We start from the raw sequence: 22,920 nt of genomic DNA on the forward strand, positions 1-22,920 counted from the left end.
ATTAGTCCATTCAACATCCATTTTAATTTGTTATTAATTATAGGGAAAATATGGACAAAGTTGTAGTTACAATTTAGTTAGTTGTGTAGCGTTTATAAGCTCTCATCAGTGGAAACTTGCAGAAAATATAAGTGAACAGCGAACTAAATAAGAATTATATGACACATTTGAATGATTGACATTATTTTTGAGGCAGGTTTGTTGGGGAGGACTTTGACTCATAACCTCAGTATTTCTAAACTCCTGAACCACTTGCATTCCAGAGGAGACAAAAAAAACATCGTCAAAACATAAAAAAGAAAGGATTTATCATAAGTTCCTGTCAGCAGTTCATCGCACCCGCCGCGCAGTGAGGTTTTGATGACTTGGCAGTTCAGCAGCACGAAACGCACCGCCACCTTTCAACTCGTTCGACTTCCTCTATTTCCTGTCTGTCGGAGGAGCTCGTCATGGAATTCAGCTGATTTCCTTTTTAGGGACACTTTTAACAGACCGAGGGGCAGAGATACTGTACCAGGAAGTGTCTGATCAGCAAAACTGGCGAACTGACCTCTGGTTGGCATTCAGTTGGTTCCAGTAGGTCAACTGACCAACAGGAAAGAATTTCAGCTCCAGGCTCTGCAGTCATGTGAAGAAAGAACTGCGATAAAGAAACAAATTCAGCTGTCCGCAACTTCATCACATGGACAGGTTAGATCCTGTTTGGAACAAAGTGACAGTGTGCCAAGATGACATGACAATGTTTTTAAGAACAAACAGGGTTAACCGTCAGGCTGGGAAACTACTCTGGGGAACAGTGTTTATCACCTCTGCCAAGGAGGTTATGAGTTTTTTTCCTATTAGTTTGTTAGCAGCATATCTATCAAACTTCTCAACATATGTTCCATTTAATTTGGTGGAAAAGTCAGCTATTGGCCATTTTATCGACTCCATGATGATGTGGGATTTTCCAAAGCATTTCCTCACATTGCAAGTTGGACTTTCTTTTTTTACTTTTTCTGTCATGAAGTACTACACTTACTACAATTGGCTCATGTACGCTATGTCCATCACTTTATGAATTTGAAGTTATTAAATTAACAAATTCAGAGGATTTATATTATGCGCTTCTGTGAGTGCAGAAACCTCAGTGTGTAAGTGAGGCCTCAATATAAAGTTACTGCTACAGCAACTAGAGAGGTCTTCAGTTGTCAGAAACAATGTACCCAACCTGAAAACAGGCTTCAGGTAAGCTAACAATTCAATTTAGGAGCAAAATCTTTGGTTAGTGTTTGGTTTTAGTCTGGTTTAGCAGCAATTTAATTGATCAGGTTAGCTAACAGTTTGGTTTAGCAGGTAATAGGTTTCTTGTTAGTTAACTGTGCAGCTTAAGACCTATAACTGTTTGGTACAGAATGGTCCAGTTTATCAGTTTTAGTTTAGCAGCTAAAACTGTTTGGTTCAGGTTAGCTAACAGGTCAGATTTTCAGTTAATATTTGGGTCAGGTAAGCTAACGGTTCAGTTTAGTATCTAAATTGTTCGTTTTTTCACAGTCAAGCTCAGTAGCAAATCTTTGATCCAGGTAAACTAACAGGTCAGACTGTCAGCCATAACGGTTTGGTTGAGATTAGTTAACTGTTCAATTTCAGCTATTTCAGCGAGTTTGGTTCAAGTAAGCTAACTGCCCAGTTTATCAGCTGTAACAGTTTGGTACAGGTTAGCTAACGGTCCAGTTTATCAGCTATAACAGTTTGGTACAGGTTAGCTAATGGTCCAGTTTATCAGCTATAACAGTTTGGTACAGGTTAGCTAATGGTCCAGTTTATCAGCTGTAACAGTTTGGTACAGGTTAGCTAACGGTCCAGTTTATCAGCTATAACAGTTTGGTACAGGTTAGCTAACGGTCCAGTTTATCAGCTAAAACAGTTTGGTACAGGTTAGCTAACGGTCCAGTTTATCAGCTAAAACAGTTTGGTACAGGTTAGCTAACGGTCCAGTTTATCAGCTAAAACAGTTTGGCACAGGTTAGCTAATGGTCCAGTTTAGCAGGTAAAACAGTTTGGTACAGGTTAGCTAATGGTCCAGTTTATCAGCTATAACAGTTTGGTACAGGTTAGCAGCTAAAACAGTTTGGTACAGGTTAGCTAATGGTCCAGTTTATCAGCTGTAACAGTTTGGTACAGGTTAGCTAACGGTCCAGTTTAGCAGCTAAAACAGTTTGGTACAGGTTAGCTAATGGTCCAGTTTAGCAGGCAATGGTCCAGTTTAGTAGGTAAAACAGTTTGGTACAGGTTATCTAATGGTCCAGTTTAGCAGGCAATGGTCCAGTTTAGCAGGTAAAACAGTTTAGCACAGGTTAGCTAATGGTCCAGTTTAGCAGGCAATGGTCCAGTTTAGCAGGTAAAACAGTTTGGTACAGGTTATCTAATGGTCCAGTTTAGCAGGTAAAACAGTTTGGCACAGGTTAGCTAATGGTCCAGTTTAGCAGGTAAAACTGTTTGGTACAGGTTATCTAATGGTCCAGTTTAGCAGGTAAAACAGTTTGGCACAGGTTAGCTAATGGTCCAGTTTAGCAGGCAATGGTCCAGTTTAGCAGGTAAAACAGTTTGGTACAGGTTATCTAATGGTCCAGTTTAGCAGCTAAAATTGTGGTTCAATCAATGAAAGCCTTTGAGTTCCCAGTAGAAACTGAGTAAATTGAACCTGCGTCTTTGAATTTGGGGTAATTCATCTCCTCTTTGTACAGCGGCACAGTACTTTACTTTTCTTTTGTACTAGCTGTGGTAGCAAAGTAGTACACTAAGACAGGTTTACAGCATTTAACAAAACATATTTAGTTGGGACAAAACATGCAGACTCTAGCATGTAAAGTTAATGAATGCTTTACACATGATTTGAAGGAGATTACTTAAAGAGAAAAAAAAAATCATATCGCAGATCTTGAGCGTGAAAGGACAGTTAGCTAATTGTTTACTTATGAAACAGGTTAATTCAGCTTTAATTCCATTGCACATTTTTCACCCTTGCTGGTCACCTTATAGTTTGAGATCCACTGGTGACCCGGTGAAGTTGAAACCTTAAAGCATTATGTATTTATGTATGTGTTTATGTATTCATGGTACTGTGAGGTGTTCAGGATATTCTGTTGAATCCAGTTAAAGTGTTCTTTGATAAACGGTCGGAGCAGAAAGACACCAGGGAATGTCAGGGGGATGTGACACTGATAGTAAATCCTTTCTCACTTCCTCTTATCTTTCATGGTTTCTCTTGTCTGTTCTGCTGTTTTCCGGCTCAGAGTGCTGATTGAAGGCATTTGTTGAGGTTGAGACGGTCATCAGGACATGGACCGAGAGACATCCACGACCTCTGGCTCAGGAGCCTCTCTCTACTCCTTGATTCATCTTTTTCTCACTTTTTCAGGAGTCAGCAGTGAGTGACGGTGTGTGTGTGTGCAAGTATGTAACATTCAAAGATAACAATTATCATGGTGTCCTTCAAACAATGTTTTGATTATTTTTATCAATTTGTCTCAGTTTAATCAGACAGTCTCAAGGCATCACAGATCTCAGAAGTCAGAACAAAATACAGATTAATACACAATATCAGCCAGTCAGCAGCACGCAGGGGCGGACATAACTATTGACAAAGCGTGAACATATAAGTGCCATATTTTTGTGAGCAAGAAACTGCTCTGCAATCTTGTCCTGTAATACATGTGGTAGCTCTGTGGTAATATGTTGAGCAGTGAATTAAGTCTTGCGTGGTCCAACAGTAACCCCTCTTTCTGTCAGTCTGTACTCTCATCATAAATGTGTAAAAATACAGACTTCATGTAAAACTGTCAGCATTTTACCTCTTTTAAAGGCCCTATCATTACATGACAAATTTGCCTGCGGTGACACCAAATTCCACCTAGGTTTTTGATTTTTATGGTTTTTGTATGGCGTGGCATAATGGACGGAAATGTTTGTTCATCTGTCTTTCGGTCCACCGCTTTGGTCTAATCTGAAATATCTGTACAACTATTAGAAGGATTGCAATGACATTTTGTACGTTCATGGTTCCCAGACGATAAATCTTAACGACTTTAGTGATCTCCTAACTTTTCCACTAGCACCACCCTGAGGTTGATATTTTTGATTCTGGTTGAAATGTCAACTATCGGATGGATTGCCATTAAATTTGGTACAGACATTGATGGTCCCATCAAAATGAATTTTCTTCTAGCACCATTATTGTGAAAATAATTTTATTTGGCCAATACCTGCAAAACTAATAACATTCCCAGCAGCCTCAGTTGTACTTAGTATTTACTACTAATTAGCAAATGTTGTGTGTACACCCGACATGCAACACCCTACACTGAGGTGGTGGGCTGCATGAAAGCTAACATGCATGGTGAACAGGGGTCATTTAGATAAATTTGCATCTGTTTCTTTGTGCGTTACCCATAACACCTGTTTACATGCATGTTCGGAGGAGCACAAAATTCCTGTCAAAAATTTGTCTTTATATAGTAAGTTAATTATTATTAATCGAATGACATTTTGTGCCTCTTCAAGGCCGTAACTTCAGCAACCATCAGATTTATTTTGATTTTATGTTGGTATGAAATTTGCCAGTGGACCATGTTAGTCCTGATTTAAATAGCAGTATTTTTCCTGAAGGTGTGTTCAGACTGAATGTGAAGCAATTTTTAAAGGCAGCACGATTGAATATAAAGTCAAAGCAGAGACAGGAGTAGATGCAAACTTCCCGTGGCATGAATTGTGCCAAATTGTGTGAAATTGGCTGAAAATAACAGAGCTAGAGTTCTTGGTTAGTTCTGAGATCAGTCAGACTCTGAACTGCACCACATACACACAGTCAGTGCATACATCGCTAGCTAGCTACAGTTAACGTCTATAAAGGTGGTACGTCGGCCGTTTGAGTAGCGAGTAAAGACAGACTGCAAAAACACTCAAATATGCTCAAATAACAAGGTGAACAATTGCTACTCTTTCAACAGTTTAATTAAAATCAAATAAACTGGGTGGTCGCCATCACTGAAATTTTGGTGAAAATTGGTAGAGGTTTGTGGTTGCAATGTTTCTGGTTAAAATCTCCCAACTGTATTGGGAAAATTGTGAGCCGGTGAGCAAGGCAGTAAACCCCCGGAGTACGGCAGCAGTTTATTGTCTGCCTGCTTCCTGCTATTGTTCTGTCTGCTTGCAGTTTGACCTTTGACCCTCCGTCTGGTCAGACTCGCCGCGTCTGTCATGTGTTCGTCAAGCCAAACTAAATTAAAACAGGAAAGAAACTCAGCTTTCACATTTGTTCCTTTTCATTCTGAGAAGCCGACGTGGAGTTGTGTCAGCTGACGAGGAAATCCGTCCAAATCACACCGCCCCACTGGGACGACCAGGAGAGGAAATCCGCCCCAAACTTCCTTTCAGGAAGAGAGAGGATTTCTCACAATCTCTCTCTCTCCTCAAACGTAGTTAGACGCCCGAGTATTATATATATATAGTATATTTTATATATATATTTATTATATATTATATATATAGATATTATTATAATATTACCTGCTATTACAATTATTTCGTAGTAGTAGTCTCAAAGTCTCAAAGGGTTTAAAACCAGTACAAGAACTCTTTACAAAGACAGAGAACAATTCATTAACAAAAACCTGAGCATGTTAAGAAAAAAAACAGAAAGTTGGACATTTCAGAGTCCCCTGTCCTCAGACAACCTGATGTGCAGTAGGAGGCCTCAGAAGGAAACGATGAGCAGAAAATGTGTGAAATGTAGTAAAAATACAACATGCAATAATCGAGCAATTATAACTTGAATCCAAGGTTATAATAAATTCAGAGCTTTGTAATAAATTCAATAAAAGAATAAGCCAAAGAAACATGCCCAATGAATAGTTTATATCTTACATATACCAATCTTTATTTATGTAGTAGTTCTCAAAACAGTTTCAAAGTGATAAACCAGAGTGATTAAAGGTCAGTGTGTTTTCTATGACTCCAGGTTCATATTTCTAGCTGAACTTTCTGCAATGTCATTTTGTGTCCTTTTGTTTTTGTAATAAACGTTTCCTGCAAAAGTACTGTTGCTCTGCTGTACCTACTACTGCAAAGCTGGGAGGAAACTGAGCATTTTTACAGTACTTGGATACAATTTTGAGCTTTGAACAATTTACTCAAACTGTGGTGGAGCATGTGATCTCTCAACTGATCTGAAAGCAGCAAAATCATCACAATTTGACATATGTGACACATTGTTAGTATTTAACCTGACAAACATCAGCCAGGTCCTGGCAGGCTAACAGGAACACCTACAGCATGTGTAACATGAGTAAAATAATGTTTTTAATTCATCAATTTCAATGTTTCAATGATCATTTTTAGGAGGTTTTATTTTACTATTGTTAATTGTCTCTGTGCCAGTTTAAAGTTTAATATAGCATGCTAGCCTAGCAGAGGCTAGCAAGGCCAAAGTAGCAGTAGAATATTTAAAAAGTGTTAATCTAATACAATACCTGCAATTAATCCAACTTTCATGAAGGTTATAATGTTCAGTTTTTATTGAAACTGTTTTAGAATGGTGTTAATTCAACTTTGTGGTGCTGTTGAACTGTAGTGTGTTATATTGTTTCTAATATAATAATAATAATTATAGAAAAAATAAATTAAATATAAAAAGTGTATTTGCAGGGCTGTCGTATCAGACTGCATTAGTTTTAGCTGGATAAATGGATACTGAGTGAAAGTGTAAAGTAAGTATGACTAACAACAGTGTTAAAATGTGCAATTTATGTGTGTGTGTGTGTGTGTTTCTGAGTTAGGCCAAGTACTGTGTACTGGTTCCCAACCTTTTTGCCTTGTGACCCTTTATAATCACATGCCAGCCCTTGTCACATTTGGTCGCATTTGTCTGTTAGTTGTGAGAGGTTCAACCAGATTGATGTTCCCTTCTCAGATTGCGTAATTTTAAAGTACAACTACTCAGTATTTCACAAGAAAAGAGCAAAGATATGATGAAAAACCAGAAAAATATATAAATAAATAATTTTACATCCCTGAATTTTTTTCGTATAATTTCCTTATTTCTTAATTATCTCGTGACTGCTTTCGGGGTCCCAACGCCTAGGCTGGGAACCAGTGGTCTAAAGGTAGTGTAGTCCATGTACAACAACCCCTGTTGGAGAGGGAGAGAAGGAAGTGGTGTGTGTTACTACATACTGTATATTCTTTTGCTGCTACAGTATTCTTCTAAACCAAGTGCTACTGGTACAACTGCTACTGTTGTTACATTACTCGTACTAATACTATTAGTACGGCTGCTGGTACAAGGAGGGGAGTAGGAGGAGGAGATGACCTCTGCTGGGAGGTTCCCACTCTGCCAGCTTCTGTTGTTTTGTTTTTTTTCTTTCTCTTCCTAGATTAGAGAGGAAAAGACGTGACACCAGCAGTCGCTCCTGCCTCTCTGGCTGCTTTCTGCTTGTGGGACACTGAGCTGAGAGTTAGTTTGTTAGTCGTAATTTGTTCGTTAGTTTCTACATAACGGGTTGTTTCCTTCAGGCTGGAAAATGAGGAAAGAATACTGCTGATAATCCCAACACTGCCTGGATCCACTCTGTAGTTTTTATTTTTTGTATTTTAAGTTCTCATATTTTTCCAGATTTTTTGCGTCTGTTACTGGCAGGTTGCTTTCAGTTTTCCTACACCTATTGCTGCTGGAATAGAAGTCTATTGTTTTCTAATGGTTTTGTTTTTCCTGCACAGAGGATGTTGCTATCTGTGTGTTTTTCCTGTAGCTAGTGGAGCAGGTTGTGTTTGAGGTTCGGACTAGATGTGAGAGGAGAAAACTGATGCAAAGATCCAACGTTGCCTGAATACATTCTCTACTTTTTCTACTGATTTTTTCTACTGACTGAGGAGGACGCTGGGTTGGTGGATTTATTTACCACCACCACCCCCCCGGATGTGACACTTTGAGCCATGCTGCTGCTGCTTCTTCTGCTGCTCTGCCTGCAAACTTCACTGCAAGAACAGGTAACACACCTCCAACTCTGTTACACTGAGATACTGTATCGTTCTGTTTATTCCCTTTAGATCTCTGAATCATAAGGTGATTGCTTTACTCTCTGATAAATGCAAATAAACTCATTGTTTTTCCTCTGGAGCTTGATCTCACAGGATATTTTTGCTTGTTTATACAGAATCTGATGCCATTTTTGGTCACCTAATGAATGAAAAGTTGCGCATCATGTGGTCTCAGCCAAAGCTTTTTGCAGAAAGTGAAAATTTCAGGGTGAACTACAGTTAGTAGTACAATACTAGTAACAGTACTAGTGCGATCCTGACAAAATCCCCAATGTAATGGAACGTTAAAAGAGTACTCCAGCAATTCATTATTGGACTTCCAGAAATTTGGAGGACTCACAACAGACAGATTAAAAAAAAGAATTGTCAGAATCAAAGCAGCAGTATGAGATGTGTCAGCTTTTAGTCCCTGAATGCAACAAACCTCAACAAGACTACAGTCATGCTCGGAGCTCTGTGAGGATACACTCAGGCACAGTCATGATTTGAGCTAAATGCATATATCAGCATGCTAACATGCTCATAGTGACAATGCTAACATGCTGATGTTTAGCAGGTAATACTTATCTGGTTCATCATCTTAGCTTAGCCTGTTAGCATGCTAGTATTTTCTAATTAGCACAATACAAAGTACAGCTGAAGTTGATGGGAATGTCATTAGTTCTGCAGCTATTTGGTCATAAACCAGACAGTTGGGCAAATTAAATTTTTTACCTGCTGGTGGTGCTAGATGGAAAGTCATTAGGATTCATCACCTGAGAACCATGAGCATCTGTACAAGATTTTGTGCCAATCCAATCCATCCATGTCGATGTCAAACATGAATTAGTGAAACCTGCTGGTAGCAATGGAGGAAGAGTCAGGGGATCACCAAATTCAGAGGGCTTCATCCTCTGGGGACCTTGAATATGTGTAAAGACATTTATGGCAATCCATCCAATAGTTGTTGAAGTTTTTCTGTCTGGACCAAAGTGATGGACCAACGTGTTGTTTGTAAATGGGGTTTTATCTGGTGGTGAAAAGTAACTGTAACTTGAAGTACTTGTACTTAATTTAGATATTGTACTCTTTACTTCACTACATTTATTTTACAACTTTAGTAATCGGTTACTTTATATGCAAGACATATGATCAACAAATAAAACATGAATATCTTCATAGATTAAGCTACCCAACAGTAAACAAAACATTAAAATACTGCTGACACTCGAATGCATCAATAATAACCTGATATACATGATAATAAAACACAGTAACTTGTTTTCTCTTACCTCTGTATGTATTGTATCTTGTAAGCTCATGTGGGCTGAGCAAGAGTAAAAGTTAATTTATTCAGTAATACCCTACTACCTCTGGTACTATTACTATTACCACCTCCAGTGTTAAAACTACTCCTATCCGTGGTGGCAGTATTACAAACAGGGCTGTACTGATACCGACGGTACCATCACAGTCAGGGCGACAGGTTTCTGTAAATATAAAGATAAATGTCAAGAAATATAGAGAGAAAGTTGTGTCAAATTGTAATATTGGTTGTGCAGTCATAGATCTCCTCTGCCCCCTCAGACTGCTCCTCCTGGTCGGTGTGATATCTCACAGGGGGTGGACCTGTACACCTCCTGCACTTCCTGTGCGGCCGTCGCCACCAGCCGCTGCCCCCACAGCTTCAGCAGAGTCGGCTCGACCAACTGCAGGTACGTACCAGGTTACATACGAAAGCAGTACATGATTGTTTGTTTGTCATCTCTAATACACACACGAGCCTTAGCGTCATGAATGTGTCATACATGTAATTAACTGTGGCTTTGTAGTAGTAGTAGTACTAGTAGTAGTTGTAGCAGTAGTAGTATGTGGTGTGAATGAAGCAGCTTCCTCACCTCATGTTCACTGTGTGCTGCAGTTATGTGGTGCAGATCGGTGGCAGGGAGATGGAGCTGGATGGATGTCAGCACCTCTGTCTGAAGAGGTTCATGGAGCCACGTTGCTGCCCACAGCACTGGGGACCTCTGTGTCTCCGTAAGACACACACACACACACACACACACACACACACACACACACACACACACACACACACACACACACACACACACACACACACACACCACATTAAGGCTGTGTTCAGGCTGACAACAGCAGTGCATGTAAACAATGCAGCCCCCTCATTCATTCAGTCAGAGGGTGTTGGTTCAGCCACAGAAGTCAAAGGCAGAAAAATGTGTCCAATAAAAAAGTTAAACCTGCTCTTTTTTTTTGTTTGCTGCAACACAATGTGACGTCATCTGGCAACGTACTGCACCGGCCAATCAAATGCGTGCAAAGTCCCATTCCTAGTAGATTACTTCAGACACTACAGGCGGATTGCTTGTTGATAATGTGGTTTCCTAGTAACGACAGAAACTCAGGGTCTTGTGCGGTGTCCTGTTAAAATGAGATGTAGCGTTGATTGACAGGAAATGAAACAGCAACTATTTTGATAGTTGGTTAATCTTTTAAGTAAGCAAAAATGGTGACCATTTTCTTGATTAAATAGATTAATCAAGAAAATAATCAACAGATTAATGGTTAATGAAAATAGCTGTTCGTTGCTCTAGAATTTCTGTGGCGTGAATTCCCCCCTTTGAAATAATAAAACAAGAATTTGTTTTAAATTTCAGATTTTTAGGGTTGACAACAGATAGAAAATTCAGGTCTTCAGGTCTGCTCTGTTTTTCTGTATTGTCATTTCTTTCGGTCCAATCACGTACTGCGGCGGTCACTCCGACAGAGCAGCTCTAATTTTATGTTGCAGGTAGAAAGTTTGGCTTAATTGTGACTTTCAGTCTTGTTGTGCTGTCACTTGCGTTAGTGATACATTAGTGATATATTTACTGTCCTCTAAATCCGTCTAATTGATTGGCTGTTAAATGTGATTGCACTAATTCACAGTGAACGGTGAGCCAAAGAGTTATACTGCTGTGCAGGTGTTACTAATTAAGGACTGTGAAAGTCATTAGATATCGCAGTTTGACACACATTGAGACCAAGATCTTATTAGATCACCTCACATGACATATGTCTCAGGTAGTGCCGGAGAAATGATTTGTTGTTACATTTAGGTGAATGAATTACCATTGAACCTGACAGCTGTACTGTAACAGGCCACAACATATACTGAGTGTCTATGGTGAACCTGCGTGGTTGCTTTAAGGCTGATTTTAAGGAGCCTTAAACAGAAACAACAATGACAAGTGATCATTTCTAATCACCTGTCTCTCCGTCTGCCTGTTCACCCATCTAACTGCTGTGTAGCCTGTCCCAGCTGGTCAGGGAAGACCTGTAACTTCCATGGTACCTGTCTGGATGGAGACCTCGGCAACGGGACCTGCGTCTGTGATGTCAGTATCATGTCTGTCTGTCTGTCTGTCTGTGACTATCCTCAGAGTTCAGAGATCAATATTGCTTGTGTATTTATAGGGGACAGTGCCCTTAACCAAACATTGACATAAAAGACATTTACATTCCTAATAGAGAGACTTGACCACCTCTAAAGTCTCTCCATGTCAGCCTGTGTCTCTGATGTTTCAGATGTTTTCTGGTGTGTGTTCAATGTGTTTCTGTTTGTGGCTGGGGAGGGGACACTCATTTAGATTGTTGATGTCTTGGTGACGTTGCAAAATAATAATTACAAGTCAAATGAAAAATTTTGAAATAAAACATTTCTCTCCTTTAGAACGGTTTCTCTGGCTTTGCCTGTCAGGAGTGTAAGAATGAAAACTTTTTTGGAGAAAAGTGTGATAAAGGTAGGCTCTGTCACTTCTTACCTCTCTGATTCAAAATGTGGTCATGAATGAGATAAAGGAAAAACGCACAAACCGAAAAACACCTCCAAAATATGTTTAACAGCTGCAAGAACGTCCCACAGTATTTTGAAAAACTGAACTGTTTCTGTGTGTCTGTCTGTGCAGAGTGTGACTGTGACCATGGAGTGTGTAATAAAGGCCCAGAGGGTGATGGACAGTGCTTGTGTCAGCCGCCGTACACCGGGAAGCGCTGTGACCAAGGTAAGAGCATGACATGCATTACACAAACCATATTAAGATATATTACTACATATTGTTAGGATAAAATAGATTATATCATTCACAAATACTCATTTTTTGATACGAATGTCTTACAATGAGTTTGTTAGCCCAAATACACAACATATATCCAATTGTGTCTCTTCTTTGGAATACATTGTATTTACACCCCTTAATCATGTATAGAGTATGGATTAAATTATTGTTTTCCCCTGCAAAACATGCGGAGGAGGTTGCAGTAGTTTTTCACCCCTGAGTAGTGTCTGCATGTCTTCCTTTAGGCTGCATTTGGCCCCATCAAGCTCCACCAATCAGAGGGTTAAGTGAAACCGGGGCAAAAAAAGGCCACAAAGCGCTTGTTGCTGCTTTGTGAGCTCACAGTGACAACTGAAGGCGACTAGATGACTGCATCAGCTGCAGTGAAATGATTTTGGCAGATGGGGGGGGGGGTTAGCAGCGGGTCTTACAAGAACTCTGTCTGAATAAAGTACAGTCCAAAACTTGCAAATGTATTATCTAAATCAGAAACTGTCTGATCAAAGAATAAGTTAACAAAACTAAGACACATTTTTGTCAGTGCCAAAAAAGTATTGAGGTTTGATTGTTCTCCCCTAGTCGCTCTAATAGTTTTCTTCTTGTCATCTGGGTGTCAGTTAGTAAAACACGAGGGGACACATTGTATTTATTGCCCCTGTTCATTTTACCGTCTGTCTGTATGATGTTTAATTGTTGCCCACAGTGAGCTGCTGATGTGTCTGTGTTGTTGGCAGTGAGCACCAGGTGCAGTAACTGCAAACCCTACTCGTACTGTAAAGGAGAGGGAGACGCAGCCGGCTGTGAATGTTTGCCTGGACACAGGAGGACGACGCAGGGCAAATGTGCAAGTAAACACACAGCATATTTTTTTCCCTAACTTTTAGTTTGTGTTAGCATGCTACTATTAGCATACAGCTCAAAGTAAAGCTAAGGCTGACAAAGTTCTTCTTAGCCTGATAAAATTAGTCTGAGAGAATAGAGCTGAGATTAGCAAACTGAGTCTGAGATGTCCTAAAATGGCCACCGTACAGAGGATATGCTCTTTTGATTTATATAGCAACATGACCTTTCCTCTGGCACCATTTTCAGGACAAAGTTTTCATTTTTTCCCCACTAGTGGTAAGGATAAAGAATAGTCTGTTTATTTCTCGCCAACTATTTTATTTGGCGTGTAATGAACATTACCCTCTCACAGGGCTGCTAGTGAAGCTACAGACATTGAGTCTTGTTTTATTCGTGATTTTATCAACTTTTGAAAGTGTCCCCAAAATCCTGAAAGATTGACAGATATTTTTGTATCTCTTGGGAACATGATGCTGTATTATGTTGTGCACACTAGGGCTGTGCAATACTGGGCTGACCAAAATCTCAATACATATAACGATATATAGCACATTTGCTGTAATAGTTTATACAAAATGATTTATTACATTTTGAATTATATACTCAACAAATAAAAGGTATTTTATTTGAAAAAAGGGTAGTGTTGTATGAAACGCTAAACATTTTTCTATCGTCACATGATATATATCATCATATCGCACAGCCCTAGTACCAGTTATCTCTAGAAATTCAGTAGGTCTAGATCTAGAACCAGCACTGGAACCAGAACTACAACTAGAACAAGGTTTCTCTCCTCCTTTAAGTCTTTCTTGTTCTCTCGAACCAGAAGTAAAATCTGGACTAGAACCAGGACCAGAATTAGAAACAGATCTTTTCTCCCTAGAACTAGAACAAGAACAGACACCTTTTTACTGTCTGAATACAGAACTAGGATCAGGACGAGAACTAGAAACAGGTCCAACATTTGATTAGAACTGGACAAAGACTAGAGCCCGAAATAGACCCAGAACTAGTCGTGTATTTTTCTATCTATCCTGTCTCGCTCTCTGTTTCTTTGCTTCAATGAACGAGAATGTTTGTGATTTTGTTTTCTTTTTTCGTTGTGAGGATAAAAAATCCTCAAGTTGGTCTGGACTGAGTTACATCTTAATTGTCCTGCTCAGGTATTTGCTCAGCGAGGGACTGTGACGTCAACGCCCAGTGCTCCTCACAGGGGTCAAAGATCAGCTGTGTCTGTAAGCCCGGCTACCAGGGCGATGGCAGGATCTGCGTACCCAGAAACCCTTGCTCCGAGAACAACGGAGGGTGTCCCATCAACTCCACCATCTGTGTCTTCAAAGGACCCAACAAGGTGAGGATGCCTCCAGAGCCAGGACCAGAACCAGGTCTAGAACAAGACTTGTCTTTGACTAGAAGCAGGACTAGAATGACCATCAGTACCAGAACCAACAAGACAGAGAGTTGATGTCAGAACAAAAATTCATGAGTCAATATTAAGTCCAGAATCAAAACCAGAACTAAATCCTGAAAGTGTGTTTAACCTCACTCTGTCTGTTTGTCTGTCTTTCAGTCCAGCTGCGAGTGTATGTCCGGCATGTCCCCTATAGGTGGCAGTCCTGAGTTTGGTTGTCAGCTGGTCTCTGCCTGCTCAGCAGACACCTGTGACCCCACAGCTAGCTGTCAAACTGAACTGGATGGACAACCCAGGTCAGACACGAAAACACTTTGTCTGTCTTTTGCTCTCTAGAACATGAGCTAGATCCAGGTCTACACACAACTAGAGTAGACCCAGAACAAGCAGTTGGACAAAAACTACAAGTGGAACAAGATCTATAACCAAGTCTCTATTCCTGGCTCTGTTTTGCTTTCTAGGTCTAGAACTAGGACCAGGACTAGAACGAGAATTTAAAGGTCCAAAAATAATATTAAAACTAGACAACACCTAGAATCAGGACTAGAACCAGGTTTCTAGGTGCTAGAACTAGCACCAGATCGAAAACCAGAACCAGGTCTAGAATAATTTTCTAGACTCAGAAAGAATTCCTCTTCTTCCTCTTGTTAGTTTGCATGACTGTATTATGTGTATTGTAGTTTATTAGTTGCCCCCTCTCTCAGGTGTCTGTGTGAGGCAGGTCAGATTGGTGACGGCCGGCGTTGCTATGGTAACCTGATGGAGCAGCTGATAGAGCTGGACAGGAGCGGAAGCCAGAGAGAAAATCTGACCGGATCCATCGCCCTGTTCGGTAAAAGAACCACAAAGACACTGTAAAAAAAATGTTTGTTTTACTGAATCACCAACTAAATTCAATTCAAGACCAATTATTATTTTTCTTTCTAGTTTTATTTATGATTTATTTTTTATTTTAAACTATATTCATTAAATAAACAATAGTGTGAGTCTATCTGGATTCTCCAACAAGGTGGAAAATAGACCACAGAATTGTGTTTTTAACATTACTGTAAAATGAGAGACGTGTTATTTTGACTCTTCTTGTTGTTGCTACTTTGTGTTATCTTGGCTATGACCTTTGACCTTTGGTATATTTGTAGTGGTTTAGAATTTACAGAAACATCTATATATATGGACATTGTATGTTGTTGGTCATTGTTTCTTTTTATATATATATGTATATAGACCTTTTTTCACCTACTTGTATGGATGTATATAATGGTTCTATGTTTATTATTACCTACCTTTGTTCAGCATTGTTGTCCTTGCTTTTAGCTGTATGTCTATTTCTCTATTTCTCTTATTATCTATTTGAAAAACTGGATTCCCCGTATGTGTACACATAAAGCCAATTAAGCTGATTCTAATTCTGATCTGTATTTGTGTTTCAGAGAAAGGCTGTTCACAGCTGCTGAGTCACAATGGACCCTTCACAGCTTTCATCCCCCTGCTGAAGACACCTCTGACTGTAGGTCGCCTGTCTGTCTGTCATCACTTTTCTGTCTGTAGATATCCACCTGACTGACTGTCTGACTGCACCGTTTCAAAGTTTTCTTTTAATGGTCTCCTGAATGTTCCTCAGCACAGAAACACAGGAGTCTCCTGCATGTTGTAACCATATTATGGATTTAATCGAAGAATTTCAGCTTTCTTTCTGAAAAATCTGCTTTTTTCTGTGATTTTGGTGAACGGCTCTAAAGAGGTTTGAATCATAGCTGTTTCAAAGTCAGAATTCAGAACAGTTGGGAACAAAAGCCTTCACCGTAGTTGGCAGATTGATCCTAAACTAATCCAGAATGTGAAAGTGAACAGATTTTAGATTGCTGAATGTCAGCATCTCTGTGTAGCTTTAATGTTTCACAAAGATGTTTCTTACTTAAATGCACCTTGGGAGTCGTAGTTGTTTTCTCTCCTTTGAGTTTTTGTCCACAAGCTTGTACCTTTGACCAGATATTTTCTAACACAGTTGTCAATCATCTAACATTGTCTGTAAGAAAACAATCCACACTGTTACTGCAGATACCCTTGACGCTTAAAATAACTTCACACACTTCACAACTCTTTTGTTTTGTCTGAGGTGTTGCTCCCCGTTGCTTCAGGGCCTGTGAATCAACTGCTTTGCACCTCTGACGCCTTGCTGTGTAGCAAGTTTCCTTGACTGTCTGACATCCTGCCTCGTACATCATCAAACATAATGAAACAGCGTCAGCAGATAGAAGAAAGAATGTCAGATGATAACGGACACAATTTACACTCCTCTCTGGTCACCTTGTCTGATCGCGATCTCTCTCTCACACACACACACACACACACACACACACACACACACACACACACACACTCGCCGCTCGGCCTGAAAACAGAGACAACTAGTGACAGATGGTCAGTACAAACTAGAACAAACCAGAGCGTGAGGCCTCTGGGCACACACACACTCACACACACACACACACGCACACACACACACACACACACATGCACACATACACAGACATCCTGACTGTGAAATCTGAGGTAACCATAGAAACCTGAGTTGGACATTTTAAAAAGGAACTTGCCCATTAAAAGGAGTGAGTGTGGACATGAGTCAGACTTGAAAGGTTTCCATCTCAACTTGATAAAATCAATGAAGACTTCACGTTGACTCAGTAGTTCCGGTTATGACGGAACAGCACTGAATCTCGGCACTCTGGCAAAACTACTAAATACTGAAAAAACCCATATCTTTTTCAGTTAACACAAATAAATGATCTGTGCTTTGATCTATCTGTGCAACAATACCAGAAAATAAGAATGAAGTAAAAGTTATGTTAATTAGTTAGTTAACGATATGGGCGACCTTGAACCTGGTGGAGGAAGCACACCTGAGCAAGAAAACGCTAGAGACGATGAAAGCACCAGTGCAAGCCACGCTGAAATAATGAGAGCTATTAAGGAGATGGAAGAGTTTGTCGGCTGTTTGAGAAGTTAAACAACAAATCGACTCGCAAAATCACTGGAGTCATATGTTGAAATATTACAAATCCAAGTGGATGAAGTGGCGTGTCGGAGATGTGGAAATAACCCCACACCTTTAAGGCCTTCCTGAGAAAGAGGAGGGTCAGGATGTAAGTGCCTCCTTGCAAAGCTGGCTTCTCAAAAAGTATGGATGTGCATCTCCCCCCACAGATAACTGAGAGGTGAAGTGCACCATGGTGTGGGTGAGGGAATGGTATGATGTGGTTTGGACTGTACTGTGTTTATGGGTTTTTTTGTGTATAAATCCTTCTTTTTCTGTCTATTTACGTTGAAAAAAACAACCCAAAACACCCTTTGATCCCAAGTTAGCTCACTATCATGTGTCCTAGTGCACCTGAGGGTGTATATATTAATCATCTGGGCCTTCTGTGTCACTCTCACTGTGTGAGTTAACAGTCTTGTTGCATCAGTTGGACTTCTGTTGGATTCGTCTTCATTCGCAGTTTGCACTTGTTGATGTTTGATGTTGTAGAGTGCAGATGTCCCCGTGGTTCCAGGGCTAACAGCTGTAACATACGACACACATCTGATAGCCTGTTTGCAATAACTAATAGGAAGAAAATGATCAATAAATAAGCTACATATTATTGGTCTTACTCACCCACACTGTCTCTACAGGCGGTTAATGAGGAGGTGGTGTGTAAAAACCACCTGATCTTGGGTCAGCACCTCTACAAGGATCTGCAGGGACAAGACTTCAACCTGTACGGAGGAGGCAGGTTGAGGAACAAGGACAACAAGGTAATAATTCCTCTCCAAACTCCACAACCCTGTTAACAACTATAAAACAACACTGCATGCCTGTTTTTTCCCCTTTCACTCACAGGTGTGAATGTAAAGACTAACAATGATTTGAAGTTTGAAATTCAGAGGGCAGTGTTTACTTCAAATATGCTGATGTGACTCAAGAGGAAAAGTTTAAACAATGTTAAAACAATAGTTTGAATGTTTAGCGGTCACAGCAGCCAAAGTGAAGAAGGCACGAATATTCCAGTTATCCTGATGATTGAAAAGTCCTCATGAGGTATAAGTGTTCAAGCTGTCTGGATAGTTGAAGATGATCACAAGGATACAACACAGTCAATGTAAATTGTTCTTTTAATTTCATTTATATTGGTTCCACAATCAGAAAAATCCAAAGAGAAACCTCAACATGTGCAGTATTTCATTTCGGGAAATCAATAAATATATGTTAATGTATGTGGAAACTCACTAAAGAAACTATAGATAAAACTTTTTAAAACTGGTAACTAACGTGTTAACATAGGGTGCTAAGCTGTAAGTTGTACGTTTAGGGGTTACAGCGTAGCTACGAAGCCTAAGCATGTAGCACCGTCATAAAAAAATTAACTACACGTCGAGGCTGCGGCTACGGAGATACCACGAGGAAACAACAAGAACTGATATCGATCAGCTCGACCTGCTGTGTTTTCTGATGCTGGTGGAGATTGCTGCAAGTGAAGACAATGTTAAGAAAGTTGAAGAAAGACTCTCCTTTTTAGTAACACGCATCTAACAAAGACATTCTGCAGTAACTCATCGTCACTCAACGTAAACACATAATAAAAGCATTAGAAAGCCTGATCATTTATGATACTATGAATCTTGTTAGTTGGTTTGATCATGCCTTTCAAATATTTCCCATTGTTTGCAATAAAAAAAAAGTTAATTTTGTGTAAAGTTTGCACAGATGATTTGCAGCATTGCTACCAAAAGTCATAGCACACCGTTCCCAATATATCCTGCCACACCAGACTTTTTATGAGATTAATAATATGCATCTTGAGGAACAAGCACACATAAAAGCCTGTGAAAATAAAACCAGTACTCCATCACATTGATGCATTAATCCTGTAAATCCAACATTGCCATAAAACAGCCCTGTTCATTGATTTGCAGCATTGCCCACAGTGTTCTGATACAACCGAAGATATTAATAAAAGACACAGTAACTTATCATCATAATATCTTAACTGTGCTTTTCCACTGACACAGAGAACTTCACCGGTAAAATCTTGTGAATGTACGGAAACAGGGTGTCAGTGAAGGGGTGTGTGAAAGTGTGTATGTGTGTGTGTTAGTATCAGGATCAGAGAATGACAGCTTTCCTCTGTCAAAGTCCAGATGAACTCTGATCCTCCAGAGCTGCCTCTTCTCTGTCAGATCTTTCTCTGGACCTGACGTGGAGAACGCTGTGAACAAAATTCTCCACAATCCAGACTGTAGGCGTCCGTTCATCCAGATGTACTCTCCCAACATGCCCAGTTCCCAGTCCTTGTTGTTTCCAACCTCAATGTCCCAGATGTGAGTCCCTGAGTTAAAGCCTTCAGAGCCCAGGATCGAGCAGGAGAATTTGGTCCTCTTCGGGTTTTTCGGAAGCTCGGATCTCACACTGGTCAGATCTTCAGACACGACGAGTTCTGTGTCAGTTGTGTTTGGATCCAGAATCACAGGAGTGCAGGAGACCATCTCCTTCATCTTATTCTAGATGTTGAAGGTCAGGTTGCCCAGGTGTTTGGCCACGTCTATCAGAGCTCCTGATACCAGCTCTGGATCATCCAGCAGGGGGCGCTGCTGGACTCTTTCCACTGCAGCCTTGTAGTTCAGCAGGAATGAGACGTCTTCAGCTCTCAGCTCCTCCTCTGTGGCTCTGATTGTGTCTGAAAGAGCTGCTATCTCTCTGCTCAGAGCCTTGATCTTCTTCTTCATCATCCGACTCTTCTGCTCCTCTTCCTCCCTCAGAGCAGTGATCCTGGCCTCCTCTTCCTCTTGTAGAAACTGGTGAAGCTTCTCAAACTGCTCCTTAATCCGCCTCTCTGTGTGTCGGGCCTGGACCTTCATGTGTTCTGCTGTTTGATCACAGTTTCCTTTAACTTGTTCAAAGACCTTCAGTTTCTCCTGTAAAGGCTTCAGGGTGTTCTGGAGCTCCTCTCTGTGATCCTGTGCAGCTTCATCGATGGGTCTGAATCTGTTGTTGTGTGTTTTTGAGTCTCGACAGACGACACACACTGGCTGCTGATGGTCCAGACAGAAGAGTATTATTTAAAAGTGGCAGAAAGTTGAATATACTTGACAATCTTGTAATGAAAACAACACCAATTAAGAAAGTGACAACCTACATCTATGACCAATTGCTAATGAATGATGAGACTACAATGAATACTAAACAGTTGGGAACAGGATTTTGGTGACCAAACTTGGCACAGTTTTTTTTATAATGCCAAGAAAAATCACTAGATCAGATGAATTGCATGAAACACAAATTAAGATAATTAATACATAGTAGTTCAGCAGTGTGTCAGGAGTGCTCAGAACAACTTTTTATCTAATGTGGTCATTTCTGGTCACCAGCTCAAACAGATATTAGTAAATGTTATGTCATTAAAATAGTAATGTATACAAAACAGTGCATTCTTACTGTTAGCTCCTTCTCCGGTCAATATTCAACATCAGTATCATGTTCTATGCCACTCAGTCCTGCATGTCTGGCTTTATGTTTATCTACCTAATTAATGTATCAATCTGGTATGATTAATTACTATCAAATGTTCCTTAAGAGGGTTTATCCAAAGTATTGCAAGGAACATTAGATGAGTTTGTGAAAGAAAAGTCGCCTCTCAGCACGTATTTTGGTTGTGAGTGGCCAGCAATAATCTGTATTGGAGTCGACTGCGTTTATTCAGTAACTCAAGAACTAGGAACTAGAAACTAAAAGTCCCCTTTGTGTTTCCCCCTCATCTGAAGAACCATGAAGATTAGGTAAATTAGACCAATTTTTCTGCCATCACCCAAACACAATGGAAGTGAATTTAATTTAGTTTGTGCTGCTCACAGAACTGTTAAATTACATTTAAAGCATTCAACAGCAACGCCTCTTTCCAGAAACAGAGTCCCTGTTACTCAACACACTGGAGACAGTTTTCATAGGATCTACTTTCTACCAAAGAAATAGTCCCACAAATCAAAGATCAAGTTTACATACTGGTCACTAATCAGATTTCTGCCAAAACCACTTATATATGACACCGTTGCCTGCAGTTTTGTCTTTATTTTTGTCAAAACATTTGGACCAATGGTACAATGAGAGGACAGATTTTGTACTAAGAGAGCACAGTTTCTGAATGTGTCTGGATTTTACAAATCTGATTTAGTCATATTTTGGACAGAAAAGACAGTGCTATACAGTAAAGATGTTTCCTTTCATCCTGCCACATGATATGTTCCCTCTCTGGAGGATCTGTCATGCACATTTTCACATGTAAAGGCTAAAATTGGAAATGAGGTTACATGTCTACACGGATAGAAATCAGTCTAAAGCTGGATTCTTGTTTCCACAATGTTTAAGAAATCAGATAATTGCAGAAAGTCTCAATAACCAGGTTACTTGAGTGCACATAAACACACTGATTATCTCTGTCTGGTTGATGTAGAGGTTCATCCTGATGGACGACCCCAGCAGACTGTACACCATCATCCAGGAAGACCTGCCAGCAGCCAATGGGATCATCCACATCATTGACCGGCCAATCACACTTTCTGAAAGGCGTCCTCGTGATGAACAGGTGAGTTTTAGGGTCCCTTCACCAAATATGGAAAGCTCCAAAAAATACAGCATCTACACTGAAGTTAACTAATATATACTAACAAACTATTTTTGTTTAATAAAAAACAGCCTTAATGCATTAATATTTTATTTTTATGTCCAGTATACTAGATGATTTCCTGCTAACTGGAGTGTCACCTGCATTAAAACAGTTCAGTCAGCTATGAAAGTGAATGTCAGTCATTTGATCATCTTCTTCTTGTGTCCAGTTTGCTGATAAGACGATCGGAGAGATTCTTACTAAGGATGGAAAATACAACCGCTTCCTGTCTCTGGTTGATGTGAGTATCCTGTTCTGGCCAATCACACAGATGTTTCATTTTACCCCCGCATGAGAAGAAATCAGTTGAACGTTCATTCTACACCCCTCCCCCCGAACAATAATAGCTTAGCAGCTGTAACTAGGCACAGCAGGTTTGTCTTTGGACTTTTCCACATGTTGAAGCAGTGTGCATTGTCTAGTAACAGGGATAGTCAGTATTCAAAGATTTTGGAGGTTTGTGTCTTTTTTTTACCCTCTCTAAAACCAGAACCAGAAGAGCAAAAGTGTAAGGAATGGATTAAACACAGTGTTTATCTGCTGTGATGTAAGGTGCTAACATTAACATGCCTGGCTAATTAGCTTACAGTACAGTACTAGTGTAGCGTTGTTTCTAAGGTCAAATCTACATTATTTTATACATTATATTATTTTCATTTTCACACTCCAGCGACCCCAGCCAAACTCATTATCATACACAGCATTGTCTGTTAGCTTTAGTCTCAGTGTTTTAGCCAACTCATGAAGCTAGCATTGCTTAATTAGCTTTAATTAGCTAGCTAGCTACAGCTGA

At 40.0% G+C, this 22,920-nt stretch overlaps 1 protein-coding gene and 1 pseudogene across 1 annotated transcript in view; one reads left to right on the top strand and one right to left on the bottom strand.

Annotated features, from left to right (window-relative positions):
• The first annotated feature begins 7,968 nt into the window (after nt 1-7,968).
• The window catches only part of stab1 (stabilin 1), a 64,664-nt gene continuing 49,712 nt past the window's right edge, over nt 7,969-22,920 (top strand). The window contains exons 1-14 of the mRNA XM_070901897.1: nt 7,969-8,025; nt 9,643-9,770; nt 9,977-10,092; nt 11,368-11,453; nt 11,789-11,858; nt 12,024-12,119; nt 12,908-13,021; nt 14,180-14,367; nt 14,587-14,723; nt 15,132-15,259; nt 15,858-15,934; nt 18,103-18,225; nt 21,915-22,046; nt 22,297-22,368. Of these exons, the coding sequence (XP_070757998.1) occupies nt 7,972-8,025; nt 9,643-9,770; nt 9,977-10,092; nt 11,368-11,453; nt 11,789-11,858; nt 12,024-12,119; nt 12,908-13,021; nt 14,180-14,367; nt 14,587-14,723; nt 15,132-15,259; nt 15,858-15,934; nt 18,103-18,225; nt 21,915-22,046; nt 22,297-22,368 (1,521 nt within the window). The 5' untranslated portion in view covers nt 7,969-7,971. The remainder of the gene's footprint in view (nt 8,026-9,642; nt 9,771-9,976; nt 10,093-11,367; nt 11,454-11,788; nt 11,859-12,023; nt 12,120-12,907; nt 13,022-14,179; nt 14,368-14,586; nt 14,724-15,131; nt 15,260-15,857; nt 15,935-18,102; nt 18,226-21,914; nt 22,047-22,296; nt 22,369-22,920) is intronic.
• Nucleotides 19,454-20,520, bottom strand: LOC139282287 (nuclear factor 7, brain-like; annotated as a pseudogene).

This window comes from Enoplosus armatus, chromosome 3, assembly GCF_043641665.1.
Source record: "Enoplosus armatus isolate fEnoArm2 chromosome 3, fEnoArm2.hap1, whole genome shotgun sequence".
Taxonomy (NCBI): domain Eukaryota; kingdom Metazoa; phylum Chordata; class Actinopteri; order Centrarchiformes; family Enoplosidae; genus Enoplosus; species Enoplosus armatus.